General features: G+C 51.1%; 1 protein-coding gene and 1 long non-coding RNA gene across 2 annotated transcripts; one reads left to right on the top strand and one right to left on the bottom strand.

Annotated features, from left to right (window-relative positions):
• Positions 1-1696: 1696 nt before the first annotated feature.
• KIAA0753 lies at positions 1697-16205 on the bottom strand. The gene is made up of 17 exons (XM_083479241.1): positions 16002-16205; positions 14204-14352; positions 13330-13909; positions 12492-12598; positions 12231-12293; positions 11367-11588; positions 10271-10445; positions 8971-9179; positions 8589-8761; positions 7818-7916; positions 7456-7543; positions 6703-6768; positions 6113-6235; positions 5466-5547; positions 4553-4673; positions 3576-3809; positions 1697-2712 (listed from the first exon to the last, which is right to left on the bottom strand). Exons 2-17 carry the CDS (start codon positions 14297-14299, stop codon positions 2595-2597), a joined length of 2556 nt encoding a protein of 851 aa, XP_083335367.1. The 5' UTR covers positions 14300-14352; positions 16002-16205; the 3' UTR covers positions 1697-2594.
• Positions 11607-13229, top strand: LOC310695351. Its single transcript, XR_014520028.1, has 2 exons — positions 11607-11817; positions 13115-13229. It is a non-coding gene; the product is annotated as an uncharacterized lncRNA (long non-coding RNA).
• Positions 16206-16287: the final 82 nt, after the last annotated feature.

Genomic DNA, 16287 nt, shown 5'->3' with positions numbered 1-16287 from the left:
TGTTTGTTTTTAATGCCTGGAAGCTGCCCAAGCAGATGACTCACAGCCAACTCCTCTGGTGGATGGAGGTGGAAGTCAATAGACTCCCCACTTCATTAAGGGTGGCCGCGATTAGGTGAAGATAGGCAGATCCCCCTCCCCCCTCCCTGATACACCACCACCCTTGTGTGTGGGGGGGTCCGCCCTCCGTTCCAAGCACTCTGCCACCAACCAACCAGCCACTGCCTCAAAGGGGCTTGCCTCACTTCTAACTGCTCAGATTATGACATAGAATATAAACTCCCCAGTCACAGGACAGACTGTCGCAATGGGGCATAGATGCGCCAAAGGAAGAATAGGCCTCCTGCATCAGAGAGAGGGTCTGCCTAGTTCACAATGCCAAAGAGCTGCTTCTAGGAAGGCCTCCAAGCAGGGTGTTAGCAAGGCAGTCTTCCTTAGCCACTGCTCCCTACAATAACCGGCATGCAAAGGTAGACTGTCTCTAAAGCTGGAGGCTCCATTTAGCTAGCTAGCCTAGATGGCTTTTAAAGAGGATTGGGCAAATTCATGGAGAAGGCTACAGCTACTAGCCACAATGACCTGTATGCTCTGCCTCCATGGTCAGAGGCAGCAATGCTTCTAAATACTGGATGCTTGGCAGACACCTTTAGAAGAAAACATATGCTGAGAAGATGGAGGATGCTTTTGAACATGAAAGACCAGAACCTTATGGGAGATGCTCAGCATGAAACTGCAGACAAGCCCCTGTCTTCAAGGGGACCCAGAGTAAGCGGGGTGGACTCAAGAAAAGAAGCCCACAACAGTTTTTTTGACCAAGTTAGTTGGCTTCAGGACTCGACCCAAAACAATCTGGCAATAAAACAGCTGGGACGGTGACCCAAAGAGGCAGAGCCTGGCTCTCTCCCTTGGCTCAGATAGCAGCAGAATCAAGCCGTGCCTTAGGTGGGGAAGTAAAATGGACACAGAATCCACATGCAGGGAGTCCATCAGCATTCCTGCCAGACCAGCTCAGTTCAACAGGGAAATGTCCCAATGGGTCATGGCCAAAGTCACCGTCATTGCCTCTCAGGTGCTCAAGAATTTGACTTCCTTGAGCTAAGAATCTTCAGGCAGGCCTTGTGCTTTCTGAAAGGACAGCAGGAGCAGACCTCACAAGAAGACTCACTGTGAAATCGTTGCAGTGAGAAGGAACCAATGAACATAGATAAGGCCAGTTACAGGTAGGTAGCCGTGTTGGTCTGCCATAGTCAAAATAAAAAAATTCCTTCCAGTAGCACCTTAAAGACCAACTAAGTTAGTTCTTGGTATGAGCTTTCGTGTGCATGCACGTATGCACGTGTGCGTGCCTGTATCTGAAGAAGTGTGCATGCACACGAAAGCTCATACCAAGAACTAACTTAGTTGGTCTTTAAGGTGCTACTGGAAGGATTTTTTTTATTATAGATAAGGCCTTTTGTATTGCCTATGAATTAGGGTTCCAACTATTCCAAATAGGAAAAAAGGACAGAACTCTTTCTCAACAGGACCTCTGCATGACCTAGGAAGCCACCCTCTGGGAGGAGAGAGGGACTCTTCCTCCTCCTCTTGATCCAAAAATGCAATCACTTTGAACTTTTTTGCAGCACCCTCAGGGTTGACCCTGGTTCCCAAAGCAATAATACAGAAACATCATTGCACAAAAATACAGACATGTGCGTATTGTAAGAAGTTTATTTAATAAATTTGGTGAGTTTTCCCCCACATTCAGAAAAAAAGCAGAGTATGAAAATTTACCAGTGGAATGTACAAAACCTTTCATAAATACAACCTTCATACAAAGAGGTGATGTTTGGTAGCTTGACAAACTCCTGCAACAGCGTACTAAATATCTGATTTATTTTATTTCATCTTGAGTAAGTTCTTAAAGTAAACCTTGCAGAGTCCCAGTGCCTGGGGAAGGGAACCTGGCACTCCCAGAGGCGGGGAGAGGTCAGAGAGGCAAGCCTGCTCCCACAGAGGTGGAGAAGGTACCAACCCTGAAGGAAGGAAGGGTCCCAAGATCTCACAGGACACAACATGCATTTCGCAACCAGAGCACACAGGTTGCCTCAAGACTTGAGTCAATGACACCAGGTGTGGGGGCAGAAAGGCCATAGAAGCAGAGCCTGTGCAACCTCCCCCCCCCGCCAATGGGATCCCAGTGGATCAGCTTCTGCACCCCCTAGATGCCCACTCTTCTGATGGAACATCTCAGAAGGACCCAAGTGTGACAGTGGGCAAAAAGAGAGTGATTTGTTCACAAAGCCTGGCTGGGTGGAAACTCTTCCTGGAACAGCTGACATTTGACTGGCACCTCAGCTAAGCAGGTGCCAGACATCATTCACTTTGCTTAGCCATCATTATACTCCCTGCTCCCATGCCCAGACACCCTTCCTGAACAAGGCGAACACAGCTGCAATTGACAAGACACCACCCCTGGGATGTTGCCCATGTTAAGCTCCCACTCCACACAAAGAGAGAGCCCTTCCTGACAAGTCCACGACCACTGCTGCAAGGAGGAGGCCACCCAGCCCAGCTCTGCTGGACCAGGAGAAGGAGCAGGAGGCGAGTGCTGCCTACTCAGCTGCCTCCAGGAACTCCGAGGTGAAGACGGCTTCTGCATAATCCTCACACAGGCCCTGCAGCTCCGTGGCTACGTCCGCCAAGGCTTCTTCCGTCAGCTCCTCGGCCAGGCTGCAGGGGGAGAAGCAGGAGGGAGAGACAGTCAACAGGCAGGACTACAGGCACAGAGGACTGCTGTGACTCAGCCACGATCTGCTTGCTGGGGAGGGATGCCAGAGCCTGCAAGGGTCTCCTCCTCAAACGACAAGGAAGGAGATTCCCACTAGACTTCTCTTGGAAGGGATCCCACCAGCATGTGACACAAGAGCAGGCAGTAGCCTGTCACACCCAATGTGGTATTGTTCTCCCTCTCTCCATTTAATCCCCACAACAATCCTGCAAGGTTGGTTAGGCTGAAAGGCAGGGACTGATCCCCAATGTCACACCTAGTGAGCTTCATGGCAGAATGACGATTTGAACCTGGGTATCTCCCAGGTCCCAGTGCAGCATGCTAAACACTATTCCACACGGGCCCTCGCCTAAAGAGGACATCACAAGAATGGCCACCCCAAACCCCATTTTTCATTTCAACCCCCCTCCAACTGAGAAGCAGAAGCCCCATTTATCGTCACAAAGGGACAGATTCATACGCAGATGTAAAAACAAAGAGGGTTAGGCTAGATGACCCCTGGTGTCCCTTCCAACTCCACAATTCTAATTCTATTGGGTAGTGGCTGTAGGGAAGGTTCCCTCCCAGAATTCTTTGCTTTCTCTTTTGCCATCTGCCCTGATATAGAGCTTCTGGAAAACTAGAAAGCATCCCTGCTATTTTGTGACCTAATAAAGGCTTAATAAAGGCATTGCTGTGATACAGATACTGGAGCCTCCTTTGGCAGTGCATGGTGCGCCCCCTGGTGTCGTCATGAGGAATCCCAATGGATGCAACACAAGTGAAAAGAAGCCTTGCCAAGCAGACTCAACTCCTCCTCCAGTACCTCTCTGCGATTCGCCAGGGGTTGAAGCTGCCCACCGCCTCATGGGAGATGCACCTCAGGTGCTGGTTGTATCGCGCACTGTAATCGTGAATGCTCTGCAGCATGTTCTTAGAGACAGAGAGGAAGACGCCAGCCTCCTTCCGGCGGGGATGTGATGACGAAGGCGGCAGAGTCCCATTCCTGGGCTCCAGGAGCTCCTCCATCCCAGCGCTCTCTTCCTCCTCCTCCGCAGCACTGGAAGCACAACCACACAAAGTGAGTGGCCATTCCTTGGCACGGCAGGAGCCCCAAAACCAGACCCAGAAAGGTCAAGAGCCAAAGACCTAAATGGAGAAGTGTGGTAGTTGGCCATTGTGAGAACAGGATGCTGGACTACTAGATGGGTCGTTGGCCTGATCCAGGAGCCAGGCTCTTATGTGGAAGCATCAGACTCCTCCCATGTGGTTCTTTCCTCTGCCTCTCTGGCCAGCCTCCCCTTTGGGCCAACAGCAGCAGCCCCTCCTGACACCAATCGTGTCTTAGCCCCTTAGGTGCCCCAGCCTGCCTGTGGTCCCTTCAGCACTGCTGCATCCAGGACCCTCATCTCCCCTACCTCCTGGACTCTCCAGGGGAGAGAAGGCAGAAGAATCTACGGAAGGAGGGCTTCTCCCGCTGCCACCCCTTCCCACACCATGGAAAAGCTCATCTTCCTCTTGTGAGTGTCATTAGCGGCTGCTGTGAAAACCAGGAATGCCAGCATGGTCTTGCTCTGGCAGGTGCCTTCCCTAGTGACCCCCTTTCTGCCCCTCCTTCTGCCCCAGAACCCAGCAGCAGAGGGGTACCTTGAGCTGCCTTCCGATCTTCCTTTCCAGCTATCACATGACCTCTAGGCTATTAGAATATTCATAAACATTCCGTGACTCCACGGCAACCCACCCAACCAGGTGGTTTTCAGCCCAACCAGCAGCACTGATGCATTTCCTGGATCTTCTACTCACTTGGTGTCCAGGGGTCTTTCCAGCACAATGTCCACTTGGGGGTCTGGGTGACTCTCCCGCCTCGTGATCTGGATGGGATGGGGAGTCCCAGGCTCTTGGCCTGCCTCTGCATTTTCTCTCTCTGGGCAGTGGAGGAAAAAAATCAGGAAGATGAGAAACCGTCTGCTACAACCTGGGGAGCTTTGCACACCTTTCCTCATCTGCCTTTCCTGTTCCCACATTCCTAGAGAGGCAAGTTTTTCTTCCTCTCTCATAACACTAGAACTCCTGGGCATCCAATGAAGATGAACATTTGAAGATTAAGAGAAAAAGAAGGACTTATTCATGCAGCACAGTTACTGTCGAATTCCTTCCCACAGGAGGCAGTGATGGCTTCCAACCTGGATGGCTTTGAAAGAAGATCAAATTCATGGAGGATAAGACTACTGATGGCAACTACCCATAATGGCCATGCTCTGCTTCCACAATTGGAGGCAGTAATGCTCCTGAAAAGCAGTTGCTGGAAATTGCACAAAGGGGAAATTGCTCTTGTGCTCAAATCCTGATTGAGGGTTTCACATAATGGCTATCTGGTTGGCCACTGTGAGAACAGGATACTGGACCAGATGGGTCATTGGCCTGATCCAGCAGGCTCATCTTATGTTCTTTCCAGGAATCCTCACCTCATGGGTCACCGGCTCCAACCCAAGAACCACCCCAAGAAGCCAGTTTTCCTCTTGCAAGTCAGAGGTGGCACAACAGCAGCAACACAACCTCCAATACATGTAGAAGGAAACTGAGAAGCACATACAGAAGGCAGGGTCGTTCCTTGATCTCTTGGCATCCCCTTGCCTGCATTTTTTTGGGGGGGTCTTCAGTCACCCTCTGCTCCTTTATTTCCTACAAACCCCAAAACACAAAGCCTGACACTCACCCCATCTCTCTTGCCGACCCCAGAACTCAGCATCAGAGTAAACAATCTGGTGGTACCGCCTGCGGACGGCCTCTTGGGAGCGCTGCAGGACAGAAAAGTTGATTCATTAATTCACTTCATTTATATCTCATCTTACTTTCCAAGGAGCCCAAGGTGGTGTTCATGGCTCCCCTCCTCATTTAATCCTCACAACAACTCTGTGAGGTATCTTAGGCTAGGAGGCTGTGACTGGGCCCTGGTGTCAAGAGGTAGGGCGTTTGAAAGCACACTGCCTCATTGCTTTTGTTCGATGGTGATCTATCATTGTATGTGGAGACTATGCATACCATCAGATCCTGTTTGATAAGACTGTGTTTTGCAGAGTTTTGTAGAACCTTTCCATGAAAATTAATAAAATATATTTAACCAAAAACAGGGAAGGGATTGTCTGCTATGGGACAGGGGCCTTGGTGTTAAGACATCAAGCATGGCCCCAGCCATCACCTCCACCCCCAGGCACACACAAGAGCAAGGCTGCCCCACTCCAGGATGCTGCTGCCTTCCATGCCAGCCAGTTCTCAAGGGCTTTTATTCAAGAAAAGCCATGGGAAGCTCCCCACCCCATAGCCTCTTCCTTCTCAAAGGAAAAGGCTTGAGCTCCAATGCACCTCAATCTCCTCCATCCTTTGCAGCATCGCCTCCAGGTCAGAGGGGCTGGAGAGGGTCTCAATCTCCTCACGCTGCAGCTCGGCAAAGTCCTCCAGACCTGGACGCGGGAGACCAACAGGAGCCTGGCAACACACAAAGTAGGCGTTTGGAGCAGAATTCTCCCTACCCCGGTTTAAAGGGAGGCCCAGATCAGCCCCCATCCTGCCCCACCTGAGGCAAGGCCCTTTCATGCGCAGGCACCTGACTGTCAGGCCAGCTAAACTCTCTCATCTCTCTTCTGCCTCCATAGATGTCAAGAAGAGGCTCAGAGGAGCAGGGATATGGGGCTCAAAGCCACTGTGGATAGGCAGCAAAAGGGGTCTCTTTCGCCCAGGTTGCACCCGGGCCTTGACAATGAAGGAGGACACAAGGAGCTCTCACTGTCAGGGATCCCTGCACTGCAGGAGGTTGAACTAGATGACCCTTGGGGTCCCTTCCAATGTTGCACCTCCATGATTCCACCAAAAGTGGCCCAAGTAGCAAAACCTTCTCTGCCATGCCACATCAGCCAGGCAAGAGAGATCCCTCCATTTCCTGGCTCTTGTCCTACCTTCCCAATATCCTGGCAGGGCAGCTCCTTCTGGCAGATGTTCCTTTCCAAGGAGCGATTCACCTTCTAAGGAAACAAGAGGACACCACAGGACTTCCTGCACAGTCCTAGACCCTTCCTGGCAGATGTGTTGTGAGGCTAAAATGCTCCTCTGAGCGGGCAAGGAAGTGATTTGGCCAATCCCCCTAGCCCCTTATAAAAGTCAGGCATGACACCTATTCCAGAGCCAGGCTGCCTATTCAAGGCAATTATCCAGGCCTTCAAACCCCTAAATAATTTGAGGCTCCCTGAAGGGCCACCCAACACCCACCAAGCCCTGCCTGAACTTGAAGAGCAGCCCCTGAGGCCGAGGGCTCTGGCCCGCCATTGAAAGAGTCTCTTGGGAGCCAGGGAAAAGTCCATCTCTGTGGTGGGGACCCCCTCAGGAAATCTGTGCCCCCGCTATCCTTTATGAAAACCCAAAAGCAAGTATTTTTCCAGGCTGCACTCAGGTGATTTTGGGGTTTTTTATTTTTGAAAACCATGCCAAATATTGTAGCATCCTTTGTAATTTTTACTTTTATTTCAACACTCGGAATCTTAATAATGCTGCATTGGCTTGGCTTGCTGTAATTTGCCTTGGGAGGAGACAGACCCCAGAAGTTGGGCTGGGCATCTGTTAAATGAGAAGATGCGGTGGAGGTTCTCAACAGGAAGTGATGTCAAAGACTGTGGAGTGGGGATGGGGGTGAAGGTTCCTGGCTGCTGCCTTACCTGCGCGTTTGCCAAGAGGGGCTCCAGCCGCTCCCGGACAGCTCGCTCCACCGTCTCCGCTATCTGGGCTGCAGAGGCACCATCATCCCTGGTAGCATTGCGAGGAGTCCAAACAAGAGAATTCTATAAGAATTTGGCATTTCATGTTTACCACTTCACTCCCACTTGGGGTTTTTGACCAAGGCTGGGGTCTATTTCTCCACCTCCCTACTGTTCTCTCACGGAGGGGAGCCTTCAAAACCCAAAGCAAGAATATTCCCAAGAGAGCTTCCCTCCCAGGTAATTGCAAATTTAGCATGAGAAGTTTAGAGAAAGGGAAATCCACCAGAGGAGCCCCAAGTGAAACAAGATTCCAGGTCAACCTGAGCATTTCCTTTTCTGGGGCTGCTCGACTCTTTTCTTCCACCTCTGCTGCTCTCCCTGGCCTTGGCTCTCTGCCTCTGGGACTTTTCTCTGAGTGCCTGCAAGGAATTTTGGGTTTGGGCAAGAGAAGGGGGAAAAAAAGTGAGAGAAGCAATTGCTATTACTGGAGTCGTGGTTCCAACCTTGGAAAGTTGGGCATTAGCTGTAGCTAAAGTTTTGCATCGCACACTGGACAATGTGTGGAGTCCAAAAGTGCTACCTTCCCCAAACCGGGTACCTTCCTGATGTTCTGAACTACAACTCCCACCAATCCTGGATAGCACAATCGAAGGTGCCAGGTTCAATCCCCAGAAGCATCTCCAGGTAGGATTGAGAAAGGTCCTGAAACCCTGGAGAGCTTCTACCAGCTGTTTACATAACACCAAGCTGGATGGACCAAGGGCCTGACTAAGTATCTTCCTAGGGAAGGGCCACTGTCACTCCCTAGCAAAGTCTACACATTGTATGCAGACGGTATCAGGTTCAATCCCCACCAGCATCTCCAAGGTATGACTTTTGGAGAAAGACCCCTGCCAGGAACCGTGGACGGCCCCTGCTGCCAGGTAATGCCGATGAGGCTGAGCTAGATGGAGCCATATGGCCTGGATGTGGGGCAAGGTCTCTTCACACATTCCAGCAGGTACAGAAGGGGCTGCTGTGTGCTGCTCCCTGCTCAGGTAACCTGGCCGACTCTATCCCACACCGCTGCCTCAGCAGAGATGCTAACCTACCTCTGAGGTGAGGCCAGGGGGGAGGAGAGGCTGGGAGGCACCCAGGGGACCCGGCTATCGCGGGTGGGCGGCTTTGTCTCCTTGAGCCGGAAGGCGATGGTGGGCTCCTGGAAGCGGGCCTGCTTGGCCTGATGAAGCTGCATGCTTTTTGCCCTGGTAGGGGGTCTGTTTCCCTTGGGAGAAATAAGTAACAGTAAGAAAAAAAAACATGTATTTCCAGACAGCTCAAGCAGCTCTTCTTCAAAACATGACACGCCTTTCACCTCAACCACTGTAATTCTGGAGAAGTGAAGGCCAAGACGTGACAGCATGGCAGAGGTAGTGTCTGGCAGCTCCCAACATTAAGCCAAAAGACAGGGCGGATGATTATACGTCTGCCTACCTGCGGTCTGGTGGGGAGCAGCACGCCTCTCTTCCGGGGGGGCCTCCCCACCTCAGGGCCAGGCCTGGTCTTCACATGCCCCAGTGCCTCCCACTTGGCCTGCCCCACCACCTCTCTCTCCGGAGGGGGCAGGCCCTCCAGGGCTGCCATGTCGCAGGGACTGCTTCGATTGTGAGGCACCAGGAGCCCATCAGGTCCTTCATGTTCATCTAAAGGTAAGGATGACAAGGCTGCTTGAGCACAGGAACTGGAAGCTCTCAGGGACAGCCCCCAAAGGCTGAATGCCATGGACAAGCAGCAAAATCTTTGGGGCACATTTTGCTGGTTTCTCTCTCCTGGGCCACCCCACCTCCTCTTAGTTCCTTAAATTCATCCCCAGCGCACCCTAACCTATAAAAAGCATGATTCAGATTAATGATCTGCATGACTCACTAAGAACGGTAATAACACATTAAAATTCAAAACAATAACAATTAATTGCACATGTTTTCAAAATGAATTAAACAAACAAAATCATTTTAAATGCAGCAAGATTGCTGAACTTGATCCAGTGAGACTGAGAAATGATATGGTAGCCATCTTCACATATCTGAAGGGCTGCCACATGGGAGATGGAGCAAGCTTGCTTTCTGCTGCTCCAGAGGGGAGGACCCAAACCGATGGCATTCAAATGGCAAGAAAGGCAATTCTAACTCAACATTAGGAATAACCTTCTGTTGGTAGGAGTTGTTCAACAGTGGAATGGCCTCCCTTGGATTCTCCTTCACGGGAGGCTTTTAAGCAGAGGGTGGATGGCCATCTGTCATGGATGCTTGAGATTCCTGCATAGCAGGCAGTTGGACTAGATGACCCCCCAGGATCCCTTCCAACTCTACAATTCTATGATTCTATACCAGCTTTTCAAAGTCTGGTAGTCACTGTCGCTTCCGCCACCCCCCTGCTGCCGCCTTGCCACTTAGTGCCCTCCTAGGAAATCCCAACCTCCAGGGGGTGCTACTGTCAGCTTTGGAAACCACTGCTCTCTTCATAGAAAAATGTATTTCTTTTTGCAAACCTCCCTCTGCAGTCAGCTTCCTCTTTCTAGACACCACAGCTGGATCACGGTCCACAAACCATCAGTCACAACACCACAAGGTTGGGCTCGCTTGGGAATCCCTCACTGCACCTCTGCCCACAATAATTATGGGGGGAAATGCCCAGATGGGCAAAACAAGGCCTCTGCAGGGGAAATCACGGCTCAAACATGTGCAAACAGGCAAAGCAACCAAGCCTCTTCAGACTCAAGAACCAGAAGACCCACCAGGGAGGAGCCTCCTGGCCACTGGCTGCTTTCTCGGCTCTGAGGCAGCAGCTTTCTTCTCTCTCTTCAGCCATCTGTTCGTGTCCATCACAGAGGCAGCTTGAGACGTAGAGAGACTCCCTTTCGGCCCCCCTTTCTTGGGAGACTCCTTCTTGGACAGCAGAGAATCCAAATCCTGCCATGACAATTTGCACTTCAGATTAAACATGCAAAATGGGCTCACTGCAAAGCTCAGGCACACCCTCTCGTGATCTGCCTCCAAACAGAAAGCCCCTAAACAAGCCACAGGGCTTGCCAAGCAATCCTGCACTCAAGCTTGCTCTGATATTCAGCCTTAAGAGAACTTTAGTTAAGTCCTTGCAAGTTATTCACTTGATGAAAATGTCTCCAACAGCTGCCTAAATATCAGATACTCATCTAGGAACGGAGGAAGCTGCCTTACATGGAGTCAGATCAACGGCCCATCTAGCTCAGTATTGTCAACACTGACTGGCAGCAAACGCCCTCCAGGGTTTCAGAGATAAATGCACTCCGAGCCCCACCTGGAGATGCCATTGGGGATTGAACCTGGGACCTTCTGCAGGCGAAACAGCTGCTCTACCACTGAGCGGCAACCGTTCTGTCTAATTTCAGCTGGTAACCGATTTCAGAGACCTGGGACTACAACACTAAAAGCCCAGTTCCTAGTCCATTCCAAGTGCAACTCTGGAGCATGCAAAGTGACGCACCTCTCAGCAGTGCCCCATCTGAGGAGTTGAATTACTGGGCAGGGTCACCCAGTCCTTAGTTGTTAAATGACATTTTTACAACAGCCGTTTAAAAAACAAAGGCTGTAGCAAACATCCCTTCAAAAGAGGCTGCCAGGAGGTGATCTCAGTTCTTTGCATAGCCACAAAAGAGCAGGTTAAAATAGGTTTGGCCGCTTTGTCCTTGTATCCCAAACCTGGAGGCCATGAAGTGATGCCCTCCTTCCACTGGCCCCAGACTCATTTGTGGGGGGGCTGGATTTCCCCATGGGAGGCAGAGCTCCTCATCTCTCCCTCCTCAGCCGCAAATGCTACACCCCCCACCAACCAAAGGAGCAATGACACCTGACCTCGATCTGCAGCAGGAGGTCAACGACTCTGTCGGGAAGGGAGGAGGAGTCTGTCTCGAGGCGGGCAGAGCAGAGGGAGAGCTGCCGGATGAGGTGGCCCAGCTCTTTGCAGTGGGCTGGGACTGGCTGCTCCTCTGGCTGGTCAGCAAAACGGGAGGCAAAGACCTGCAGGGCCCGGACGGCTCCCCGGTGGGCTGCTGCCAGCCTGGCCATGGCACGTGACTGCATCACAAAGGGAGGGAGGGTGAGAAAGAACTGAGGTTAGCTGGGCAGCAATGAGGAGAGGGCTGCTCTGAGCCAGGGCTCTTCTCCAAAACTGGAAAGGTTGGCTTATTCTCTGCTGCTCCAGAGGGGAGCATTTGAATGACAAGAAAGGAAAGTCCAACTAAACATTAGGAAGAACTTCCTGACAGTAAGAGCTGTTTGACAGTGGAAAGATCTCCCTTGGAAGGTAGTAGATTCTCATTAATTGAAGGTTTTTAAAGAGAGATTAGGAAGCCATCTGTCAGGGATTCTTTAGCTGTGAATCCTGCATAGAGTTGGAATAGATGACCCTTGGGGTCCCTTCCAATTTTGTAAACTCTGGTCAACGAGAGAAGCCAAGGATGCAAGAGCTTCACAGCAACACCAGAAACAGAAGGTAGTAACAGAGGGGAAGTCTATCCCTAGCTGAATAGGATCATAGATTTTCTTCTATTAAGCACATCATTTTTATTCTTTGTCTCTTTTCTGTTGATAATAAAATTCTTTTAAAAGTGAGGTGGTTACAGAAGAAATCTGCCACAATGCTTTCGAGGAGGCTCCAGCCTGGCCTGCATCACTGACCCTTCCCACAGACCCTCCACGGCAATTTATATCTCTTACCTTCTTTGTGTGCTTTATTTTACGAGGGCTCAGCTTCTCCAGGTCGTCCTCTATTTCTTTTACCTGTTTCAAGAACGTTGCAAACAAATTAGGTAGATAAATCATGAGGAAACTCGAATTCAAAGTGCTTGGTTTGCTGGTTCAGGTGAGAAGTTCTGACGTCCAGAGAAGCTTCTGCCCAAGGTAGGCAGAGCTGAAATCCAGGCCGCCCCACCCAGCTCCACAGCTACCAGCATGCTGTCCAGTGGGGCTCATTCTGACCTGTTGCTGGAGCACATACAGCATCCGGGCAGAGCGCACAGCTTGCTCCTGCCTCCGGATCTGGACACGGCGCTCTTCATCGGGATCCAAAGTTTCCTCACTTCTCTCTGAGGGGCGAAAAATGTTTAGCAAACACAAATGAGGGGAACAGGTGTGGTATTTTGGAGAAGAAAGCAGAAAAGGCTGGCATAAAACCCCCAGTCGAGAGGGAAGGGTGATGAGAGACACCTCCCTCCCAGTTGGACACAAGGCTGCCTGGAAACAGCTCCACTTCCAGAAAATGTCCCAATGGTACTTTCCCTTCGCCCAAGGCAAAAAGCTAAAACTCAGCTCAAGGCAGCAACTCTGAGCTGCTTCCCCAGGAGGAAATGTGAAAGGAGCTTTCCAAATTTGTTATTATGTTGTTATTTATTTTTTACATTTATAAGCCACTTTTTCCTCCAGTGACCTTAAGTTGATGGTGCATGGTTCTCCTCCTCACAACAACCCTGGCAAGGCAGATTAGGCTGAGAGATACTGACTGGCCCAAGCCATATAGGGGGATTTGTACCCTGGTTTCCCAGGTCACAGTCTGACACTTTAACCACTACAAGCGACTCCGCAAATTTAACTTTTGTGCGCAGGGAGCCAGAACGTAATCCCTACATAAATGGGAAGCATTCCATTACATCTTCAGCTCATGAGAAGACTTTCCCTGGAGCCCAAAGGGTATGTCCTCCAAACTCTGGGGAGGGTCTCCTCTCATTCAAAAGCATTGCTGCCTCCAATCATGGAGGCTTAGCACAGTCATCATAGCTAGCAGGCGTTGAGAGCCCTTTCCTCCATGAGGTTCTCTCACCTCTCCTCACCAATTCGTCAATCTTCTGGATGTAGTTCTGAAGCTCCTTCTGCAGCCGCCTGACCTCCAGCGTACTTCTGTCTTCCTCCCTCTTGAAGGCTGGGGGAGGCCCGGGGCCCGGATCACGGGTAGGGGGCGAGTCAGAGAGAGAAGGGTCCGACTTGACCCGGGAGGGTGTGTAGAGGTAGACCTTGGCTCCAGAGCTGGTAGTCTCCACCTTGGGGCAGCAGCCCGGCTGACGTCCAAAATTCAAGTGAGACTTTGCGACTACACTGCCAGACTTCTTTCCCTGAAGAGAGGTGGCTAGAGGGCCCTTCTCCCCCTTGGAGAAGTGCTGCCTCACCTGCTCCTCCAGGTGCCGTCGCTTCATGTCCCTCCTGGCCAGCTGCACGGCTAAGTTGAGCTTCTCTTCAGAGACAATGGAAAATGCCATGGAGCCCTGTGAGCTGAGCCCATCGCCAGCTCCCGGATCCCGTCTAGCCTCTGGCTGCGCCAGCTTCTCTATGATGATTGGGCGAGGGTTGCTGTAGCGGACAGCCAAGTTCTCTGGCAGGGCAGGAGCATCCCGACTGAACTGGAGCTGTGCCAAACATTAAACAGCAAATGTCAGCATGGGGGGAAAGTTTTGGGCCCATCACCCACTTTTTTAAAATATATCATTCTTTTAACTTTTTGAATATCTTTTTGTTGCTAATTTTTCTTTGTGATAATTCTAGTGTTCTATCTTCGTTGCAAACTATTTTGAGGCTGTTTACAATCAAGTGGTGTATAGGTTTTATAAACATATCGCAAAAGCAACATGCCCAACTAGTTAGGCCAAAGAGACCTAGCAGGGTTGGCACCCGAACCACAAGACAAAGGCATCGCCCAGTACCTGCATCGTATTTTGAGGGGCTCTTCCATCACTTTTGTCTGGCTGTAAGTGAGATGCTGAAGGAACGCCGACCGCTGCTGGCTTCCTCGGCCCCATCACACCCGACAGAGCAGTGCTCTCTAGTCATCTATGAGGGTACTGCTGAAATACTGAGAGGAAATGAAAATGTAAGAACTGACACCAGCATGCATTATATCTCATAAACTGTAAATATATAAAGGGGGGAGATCAAATGATCTTTTTTATATATGACATGGTTTTATTATACAAATATTAAGGCACATGACTACTCAGTGCCATCAACATATACAACTGTCTCATTTAATACTAAATATAACCTTTATTCTCAATAATAATGGAACTCACAGGTGGGGAATACAAATAGTAAAGATTTACAAAAATGAAGTAAAATGAGTTTATACTTTATTTCCTCTTTGTACTTTCGTCCTCCCAGGCTGTGACACTTTATGGTTTAAATCATTTAGGTTCTTAGTTCTCTTTCTATTATGCCTGCACTTATTTTCCTAACTCAATTAAATTTAAAAAGGAAAATGGAGGGGGAAGAACTGCCACCAGCATTTGCTCACTTTTCTCAAGACTATTCTCTTAGTGTTCACCTTTCAGGCAAAGGAAGATACAAATTTCCTTAGCCTGCCCAGATGCACTACCCACTCTCCCAAAATGCTGCCTCGGCACATAAAACGCTCAAAGGAGAAATGGAAATAAGGGCTGACCAGGTACAAAGGAGAAGAGCACAAAGAGGCTGGTTGGATATCACCAAGCTGAGCCCAAACAGCAACTAGGGGTCCCTGGAAAAGCCTGCAACAAGGAAAGCATGAAGGCACAACCTCTCCTGTTGCACACCTTGGCTCCAGGGTCTGGTATGCAAGAGAAAGGCTGCCTCTTGCACTTTGCATAGTCATTAAGAAGAAGAGAAGTAGGAAGAGAAAGCAACATTGCAGGGGGCATCCATAAAGATTCCTTCTACACAACTCCATGAGAAAGAAGGTACAGGTGGCCTGCAACTCCTCCTGCCCTGCCCCCTGGCATTTGCGCCTGCTCAGTTACCAGATCTGTGGAAGGGCTACTTTAAGAAGAAGCTGGTATCCATGTCCCACAACCTCACAGTGCCTGGCAGAGGGCTCAAATGGACACAAGCAACAGGCTGCTTCCTCTCTGCGTGGGGCATGAGGACAGCCAGTACTTTATTCTGGGCCCTCCTGGGCAGAAGGCAGAGCCTGGCCACTGTCTCCCTGTCTCTCCAGCTTCTCAGAAGCTGCAGGCTACAAAATAAAGGCAAAGGCAGCCAGCCCCTCTGTATGGAGGCAAAGTGGCCCCTACCGTATCCCATGCTGGTTGGACTACATAGGAGTGTTTGGTTGACTCCTGCCCCCTAAAAAGAAACAGCCTCTTGTAATTGCCCGGGGATCTGGGAGCTCCCTGCTTGACCTGGACTCCTGGCTGCACATGGGCTGCTTCCCTCGAGAGCCTCCGAGGTCCCACGAAACTGGGGAGCTGGAAGAGGCCAGGCCAGGCCCTCTGCCGCCGCCCGGCCACCCACCCACAGGGTCGCTGCAAACTCTTTGTGTCTCTTGACGACGGACAGCTGGTGAGGTGGCGGGTGCGCAGGACATGAGGCCCAGCCGCTATCACCCTTGTGCTAGGCGGAAAGCGCAAGCAGATGCAACACACCCCACTGGGTCAACGAGGCGAAACAGCGCAAACTGGCCGGCGGAGGAAGCCTCCATGCGCGGGGGGCAGTCTATCTCTCTCCCTCCCCGACCTCCTTCGCACGTACCAGGGAGCCCTGCGGCCAATGGGTGGAGTGGCGAGGTGTCGGGCCCGGCCTGCCTTCCTCGGTTTCCCCCTCGGAGGAGGAGGCCGAGGCGGACCCCGCCAGCAGTAATGCCGCCACCGCCGGGCGGCCGAAGAGAAACCGCGCTATGGCCGACGCCGCTTCCCTCTTCTCTCCATGGTTTCCCTGGGAACCGCGCGCCGCGAAGGCCGCCGGGAAACGGCTGGGGAAGTATGGGGGCCGACGAGAGACATCCCCGAGTGCAAGGGAAAGGACCTGCTCGCATGTC

The sequence above is a fragment of the Podarcis liolepis genome, assembly GCF_965112155.1.
Source record: "Podarcis liolepis genome assembly, chromosome: 16".
Lineage (NCBI taxonomy): Eukaryota > Metazoa > Chordata > Lepidosauria > Squamata > Lacertidae > Podarcis > Podarcis liolepis.
The sequence above is the reverse complement of the archived record's forward strand: the minus strand, read 5'-3'. Positions and strand labels throughout refer to the sequence as shown.